The following is a 7600-nucleotide window of genomic DNA, read 5'->3' as shown; positions in this document are numbered from 1 at the left end:
TGTAGCTCAGCCCCAGACTTCTCAGGGTCACACACAGGATATGGCAGGATTGGGTACGATGTGAAGGAGTCTTGATTCAGGGTTTCCACACCTAATGCTCCCTGCAGAACCACATGAAGAGCACAAGGTCTGAAGTAAATGAGCAGAACAAAGAGACTGGAATAAAATGACTCTGGGCCTGTTTAAGACAAGGGCACAGCTTCATCTGAGGATCTTATTTCTACTTTCTTGCAATCCTCATGGAACTTCACCAAAACCTGCAGAGCTGCTCTGTGTCTGGCAATCAACATGATGCAGATGAAAGACAAGTAAGACATTGCTTTTGCCTCAGGAAACCTCAAATAGGAAACAGTAGGAAAAGAAATATTTTCATGACACATGACAATTGTATTGGTGAGAAAGCTTCTATCTGGATGGGGCATATAAGTGTCGGAACAATGGAGAGAGTGGGCATCGCTTCTGGGCACTTTGAGATGAAGGCAATCTTAAGGGGTATAAGGCAGAGCTGTGAAATAAACATCTTTCTAAGGAGAGTGGAGCTGCCATTGTCTGCAGCTGATGAGCAAGGCTAGACTGGTGTTAAGGAATCTTCTTGCTGTTCTCCCCTCACAGTTGCTACCTGCTTCTTTCAGCCTTAAAATGAACAAAATCAACAAACTGTCAGGTAACACCAAGGTAAGAAACACCATTTATGCTGGAGCTGGGATTGGGCTCTCAGGCAACAGCTTCCTTCTTCTCTTCCACATCCTCATGTTTATTCGTGGGCAGAGGCCCAGACTCACTGATCTGCCCATCAGTCTCTTGGCCCTAATCCACATACTGATGCTGGTAGTCGTCGTGAGTTTAGTAGCTTCAGACATTTTTATGCCAGGGAAGAGATGGAGTGACTCCACATGCAAATTTGTTATGTTCTTGTACAGGTCTTTTAGGAGCCTCTCTCTTTGTGCCACTAGCCTGCTCAGCATCCTCCAGGACATCACCCTCAGTCCCAGAAGTTCCCATCTAGCAAAGTTCAAATGTAAATCTCCACACCACATGCTAGGTTGCCTTCTTTTCCTGAGTATCTTTTATTCATCCATTAGCAGTCCCCTTATAACATACATAACTACAACGCCTAATCTGACCTCATCTGGTTTTACATACCTCAGTCAATCTTGCTGTGTTGTGCCCATGAGCTACTCTGTCCATCACACATTTTTTATATTATTGACCTCCAGGGATGTCATCTTTGTAGGTCTTATGACCCTCTCCAGTGGGTACATGGTGATTTTCCTATGCAGACATAAGAACCAGTCCCAGCTTCTCCACAGTGCCAGCCTTTCCCTCAGACGATCTGGAGAACAAAGAGCCACACGGACCATGCTGTGCCTCATGAGTTTCTTTATGGTGATGTACACCTTGGACAGTGTCATCTCCTACCTAAGAAGTATAGATGATGATCTGATTTTGTTTTGTGTCCATATTCTCACAGTCCATGGCTATGCCACAGTCAGCCCTGTTTTGGTTCTCAGTACTGAAAAGCACATAATTAACATTTTTAGATCCATGTATGGAAGGATGGTAGACATCATATTACTTGGGTATAGGTAAGATTCCTTAAGATAAGCCGGTATTCTGGCATTAGAGCTATGAATTGCACTGTAGTTTACATGAGCTTCAGGTTAAATGAAATTACAGAGTTGTCTTTTTGCTGTTGTTAAACCTATTTCTTATGAGATGCGTGGATGTTATACATAAAAGACAAACTACATGCCAGATACATAAGTCTTTTGTACTTCCCAGTGTGTCTTTTGGGGAGACATAAAGTGACTGTCCTGTTACGGTCTGGATTATCCACAGAACTTTATAATACGTGACAGCTTATGATAGTCTTCATTTATTCAAATCCCTCAGCTATCTCTGTTTTGCCAAATGAGGTTTGTAAACACATTATAATTATCAAGTAACCAGAAATGTTCAAATCACTTAGCTTACACACACACACTCAGAGTGAGAGACAGAGACACAGAGAGACAGAGACAAAGACAGACATAGAATCTATGTATAAAACACAGTCCTGATGATGGATAAACAGAGTTCAGCTTCTCTGCACTGGACTGTTACTCCAGCTTTAAAAGAGAAGGAGATTCTGGACATGGTCCCACACAAATTGGCATGAAGCCACTGTACTGACTGCAATGAGAGTCTAGTCAGAACAAATTCTGTGGACTACTGGGAGCAGGACGAGCTTGGAAACTTTCTAGGAGTGGAAACAAAAGCAGACTCTCATCCTCAACTCAGGAGGGAAGGCCATGGGCGTCTTGCTGGGTGGAGGCAGACTGTAAAAATGTAATCAATGCCAAGCAGTATGCTGAAGATGGGAAATTCTTGTGTTGTGTGTGCTGTACCAAAATAAAAATGTGTTCAGTTACCTTAACCAAGCAGTGAAGTATATTTTCCCTGAAATAATAAAGTGAAAAATGGGGATGGAGAGATGGTTCAGGAGTTAAGAACACTGGCTGTCCTTGCAGAGGACCAAAGTTCAATTCCCAGCCTCTAGATGAAGACTCACAACTGTTAGTAACTCCAGTTCAAGAGGATCTCATGGTTTCTGATCCTGCAGGTATCAGGCATGCATTCATGCACAGAAAATAAAAATAAATAAAACTACTAAAGCAAAAAAATTTTAAAAATGAAAAAAATTGTCAAAATATGATTTTTCAAGTTTTAAAACATGACAGATTTTTTTGAACAATGAGGGTTTTCTCAGAGTCCTCATCTTTTTAAAAATTCTTCATTCATTATACTTTATTTAATTTGTATCCTCCATGTGGGTCCCTCCCTCCACCTTTCCCAATCCCCATAGTCCTCATCTTAATCTCAGGTCCTCAGAGCAAGCAGAGGAGTTCATCTGTAAGACCTGGAGTATCACTACTCAGGATCTCAGGATGGCACCCTTCCCAGGAACTCTCACAGACCACAGCTCAATGCCAAAGCAAGAGGTTTTATTGCTATCGAGATAGGGTCGCCCCTCCAAAGACAGGAGACGACCCTGAACATGCATAGCACAGTGTTTTTATACCTGAAAATCAGATCACTCTGCTCTATAGTTTACAGATGGTTGTAGATAGTTTACAGCTGGTTGCTTCTCAGAACAGTTCACCCCGCCCTTCAAAGAGCTCTCTGCACATGGCTTCAATTCAAATACTCACAGTTGTTTCTCATTCCCAGGTGGCCCCTCACACCTTTGAGATCCAGGTTGCATCCCAGCCTGTGTTCAGACTTTGAGCAATCTTCAGGCCTGCCAGCCTTGGCTACAGTGAAGTAAGGCCAGCCTGGGCTATATTATAACCTTCCCCAAAAGCAACAGAATTTAATTTTAAAAAGCTCTCAGCCTCCTCTCAGCTCCAGTGCTATTGTAATGCCAAGTTAATGGGAACCTCAGAGACGAAACAAGGCAATAGCAAGAGAGCTTTATTAAGAGAACACTCAAACTCAGGAAGCAAGTCTCACTGATGCAGCAGTAGAGAAGTGAGACCTTGAACCCTGAGTGAGCAGGGTTTTTAAAGGGAAAGTCTGTGATCAGGGGGTTTCCATGAGAAAAACAGGAGGTCACATGTTTCTAGAACAGCAAATGGGGGACCTATGCCTTGACATTACAGGATTAGGTAAAAGAGGGCTGAGGTGACCTCTGATTCACAATTGCCTAAGGCATATGCCTCTCTGAGGCACAATTGCCTAAGACTTACGATCACAATGGCTATTCTTTTAATCTATATCTGAAACATGGGGAGAATTTTCCCACATGATTCTCAACCAATTCTCATTGATTATTGCCAGGGAGATTGTCTCTATTTTCTATGAAGTATTTATTCTGTGATATTTCCTGAAAGCTGTTGCTAGGAGAGTTAACTTTGTTTTCTGCCAGGTGCACATTTTGTGATATTTCCAGGTACCTGAATTCAGCTTCAGGTTAAGATGGCTCTTTATTTCAAAAATGGAGTTATACTCAGGCTAAGTATATCCAGGCTAACTTAAACTCTTTATTTTTCCCTTGCAAGCCTTCCCTTCCAGAAGGATTTTCTTTTCTTGTCAAATTTGTTGGATGTTCTGTAGGCCTCATGTATTCTTATTGGCTTCTCCTTTAACTTGGGGAAATTTTCTTCCATGATTTTGTTGAAAATATTTTCTGGTCCTTGGAGAAGGCAGTCTTCTTTTTCCTCTATTCCTATTATTCTTAGGTTTTGTCCTTTCATTTTATCTTTGATTTCTTGGATGGTCTGTGTCAAGAATTTTTTGGATTTAACATTTTCTTTGACAGATACATCGATTTCTTCCATTTTATCTTATACACCCGAGATTCTTTCTTCCGTGTCTTGTAGTCTGTTGTTTATGCTTACCTCTGTAGTTCCTGTTTTCTTCCCTAAATTCTTCCTCTCCATTATTTCCTCCATTTGTGTTTTCTTTAATTTTTCCAGTTCTATCTTCAGGTCTTGATTTGTCTGGTTTACTTCCTTCACCTGTCTGATTGTATTTTCTTCTTTTTCTTTTAGTTCCTTCAACTCTGTTTCTTTTACTTCTTTCAATGATTTAATTATTTCTTCTCTAAAGGCTGCAAACTGTTTGGCTGCATCTTCCCATATTTCTTCATGGATGGCCATAATCTGCTTGTCTTTAACTTCCTCCCTTTCTTTATGGATAGCCATGATCTGTTTGGTTTTATCTTCCTATAATTCTTTTCGTATTTTATTTGTTTCCTCTATTATCCTCTTCATTAGCATAGATGTAAGGTCATCTTCTTGATTTTCTATTATGCTGGGTTGTCCAGGGCTGCTCGCCCCTGGATGGCTGGGTTCTGGAGATGCCGTATTCCTCTGTCTTTTGTTGGTTGAGCTTTTACGCTGACCTCTACCCATTGGGCTGTATTAGGTGTTGGCTGTTAGTTTCTGTGCTTCCTGGAGTCCTGATGTAGGGAGAATCCCCTTGGCATGAAGATGATTTTCCTGAAGGAGTCCTCCTCTGCTTTTTGGTTATGGTCACTGTATGGCCAGTGTTTCTCAGGAATTGCCACTGCTCACCTCAGGTGGATAGCCCTGAGTAGTAGCTGAGGTCTTTGTTGGGCAGGGGGGCTCTCCTCTTACCTATATAAGTGCTCAAGACAGCTGCTCCACTGCTGGGTTTCCCGTTATAAATTTAGTGAGCTGCTGCTATTGTTACAGTTTTCCAGGTACAGTCCTCTTGAAGAACCTGCTGATTCCCTAGCTGTGGGGTTTTCTCCCAACAGGGAAACTCAGTCTGTTATCCTGGGGCACACAATTCTGTCCAGGAAAGTAAGAGGGGCGCCCAGCAAGTCTCTGGGCCAGAGGCTGAGTGCTCTGCTCGGGGCCTGGAGAATGTGCACCTGGGTTGAGTTGGCACCTCGGGGCGCCACTTTGGTCTGGAGGCTGGGTGCCTCAGTCTGGACCAGAAGCTGTGTGTCCCTTTCTGGGATGTCGGCTGCAGGCACCACTCTGGTCTGGACGCTGTGGGTGCAGCCCTTTTGAAGGACTGTTATGCCAGGTTCACGGGACCCTCAGAGACCACCAGGAGATTACTCGATGCAATTTCAAGAGAGCTTTATTACGAGAGCGATTGAACTCGGGACCCAAGTCTCACTGGCGCAGCAATAGAGAAGTGGGACCCCAAGCTCTGAGTGAACAGGATTTTTAAAGGGAAAGTCTGTGAGCAGGGGGTTTCCATGGCAGGAAGCAGGGGGGCACAAGCCTTGGCGTTACAGAATTGGGTGAAGTTTAGCAGAGCGGGGTGACCTTTTCTGAGGCATATAATCACAATGGCTAAGGCATATAATCACAATGGCTATTTTTCTAAACCATATCTGAAACATTGGGGAGAATTTTCCCACCTGATTTTTAACCGATTCCCATTGATTATTGCCAGAGAGTTTGTCTCTATTTTCTATGAAGCATTTATTCTATTATATTTCCTGCAGGCTGTTGCTAGGAGAGTTAACTTTGTTTTCTGCCAGGTGTACACTCTGTGATATTTCCTGGTACCTGAATTCAGTTCCCAGTCAAAATCTTTATTTCAAAACGGAGTTATATTCTGGCTAAATTAAACTCTTCAGGACCAGGTTTCCTACAGTTTTGTCAGTCTACCTAGGGGAAACTGGTTGATCCTTGGCACAGTATCTGAGGGCTGCTGTAATGGCTCTCTGGCTTTTGTAGGTCTGAGGATGCATCTGTGTGCCCCAGTGCCCTAGGGGTACTCAATAATGGCGGCTGAGCACAACACTCCTGCCTGCAGTAGAAAGCTAGAGCCTAGAGCCTGCGTGAATCCAGAAAGTCTTTTGGTGCTGGGTGTCCTGAGAGTTAGACCTGATGATCCCCCCACTGGGGGTTTCCTCCTGCCAGGGACAGCCAGGCTTTGCTTTGGGGACTGCCATTCTGTCTGGGGTGGCGGCGAGTAGAACCCACCAGCACAGATGCCCGCCCGTGGCTCTGCTTTTCTGGCCTTTGGGAGCCTGGGCGTCTGCCTAAAGTGGGTAATTTTCCCGAGACCTTTTCGGGGTGGTGGTATCAGCTGAGTGCTCTGAGATCAGTCCAGCCGTTTCCCTCCCTGTGGGTTTGCACCCAATGGTGAAACTGAGTCTCTGGTGCCCTGGGGCCCACAGTTCTATCTGAGGCGGCGAATCAGGTGAGCAGGCAGGGCTCTATGCAGGCGCCTGGGTCCCCGGCTCTGGCTCTGGCTGGCTCCAGGGGATCCCGTGGAACCTGAGTCTTTTCCAGGGGATGTCTGGGTGACCTAAGGTCGGTCCCAATCCTTTCCTGCTCCGTGGGGTTATCTCTCGACTGGAAAATCCAGTCTGTGATGTTGTGGGCCCACAGTTCAGTCTGGGACAGTGACCAGATCACGCTAGAGTGTAGCTCTGGGCTGGCGACCAAGCACCTGGCGGAACCAGGGTCTCTTCTGTGGTTTACCTGGGTGAGTTAAAGCTGATTGAACCCCCCCACCATGGGGTATCCTCTCATCTGAGGAACACAGTCACGTGTGTTTTATGGCCGCGAGTTCTGCTTGCTGGTCACTGTGCCGATCCTGCTGTGCTGCTGTTCAGAATGAGAGTCCTCCCAGGGCCGCCATCTTGGCTGCCCCTACAATTTTCTTAATTGGTTCAAATCATATGGCTTGGTTTCACTTGGTAAAACTAACAAAATAAATGCCAAAGTCTTTTGTCTTCCCCCAAAGGACTGAGAAATTGTTTCAAGTTCTCTGTTAGAATGCCCACTGTCATTGTCTAAAATACCTGATAAACTTTAAAATATTTCATAACCTGAAACATAACTTTTTAAAACTCGTTTTTGCAATATCAAAATAAGGTACCCTTTTAGAAATGAAGTCACAAAATACAACCATAATTTTAAAAGTCAAAACCAGATTTTATCAATGCAAACAATTCAGTACTTTTAAAATCAATACCAAGTTTATTATTTTGATGTTGGCTGCCAGTAAGAAAAGTTCTTGTAATCAAACACATGGAGGTGCAGTTTTAATATTTTATATAAATGTAGTTTTAAACATTATTATTTTTATAAACCTGGTTTTTAATACAGGACCGAAATTATGT

General features: G+C 43.7%; 1 protein-coding gene across 1 annotated transcript; it reads left to right on the top strand.

Annotated features, from left to right (window-relative positions):
- Nucleotides 1-639: 639 nt before the first annotated feature.
- LOC132654051 (vomeronasal type-1 receptor 54-like) lies at nucleotides 640-1590 on the top strand. Its single transcript, XM_060383334.1, has one exon. The coding sequence runs from the start codon at nucleotides 640-642 to the stop codon at nucleotides 1588-1590; it is 951 nt and encodes a 316-aa protein (XP_060239317.1).
- The last annotated feature ends 6010 nt before the right edge of the window (nucleotides 1591-7600 follow it).

Source organism: Meriones unguiculatus, chromosome 5 (genome assembly GCF_030254825.1).
Source record: "Meriones unguiculatus strain TT.TT164.6M chromosome 5, Bangor_MerUng_6.1, whole genome shotgun sequence".
Taxonomy (NCBI): Eukaryota; Metazoa; Chordata; class Mammalia; order Rodentia; family Muridae; genus Meriones; species Meriones unguiculatus.
This window is presented reverse-complemented; position numbering and strand designations above follow the sequence as displayed.

Excerpts from the sequence above, each read along its gene's own strand:
- LOC132654051 (XM_060383334.1), top strand. The coding sequence starts at position 640 with ATGAACAAAATCAACAAACTGTCAGGTAACACCAAGGTAAGAAACACC.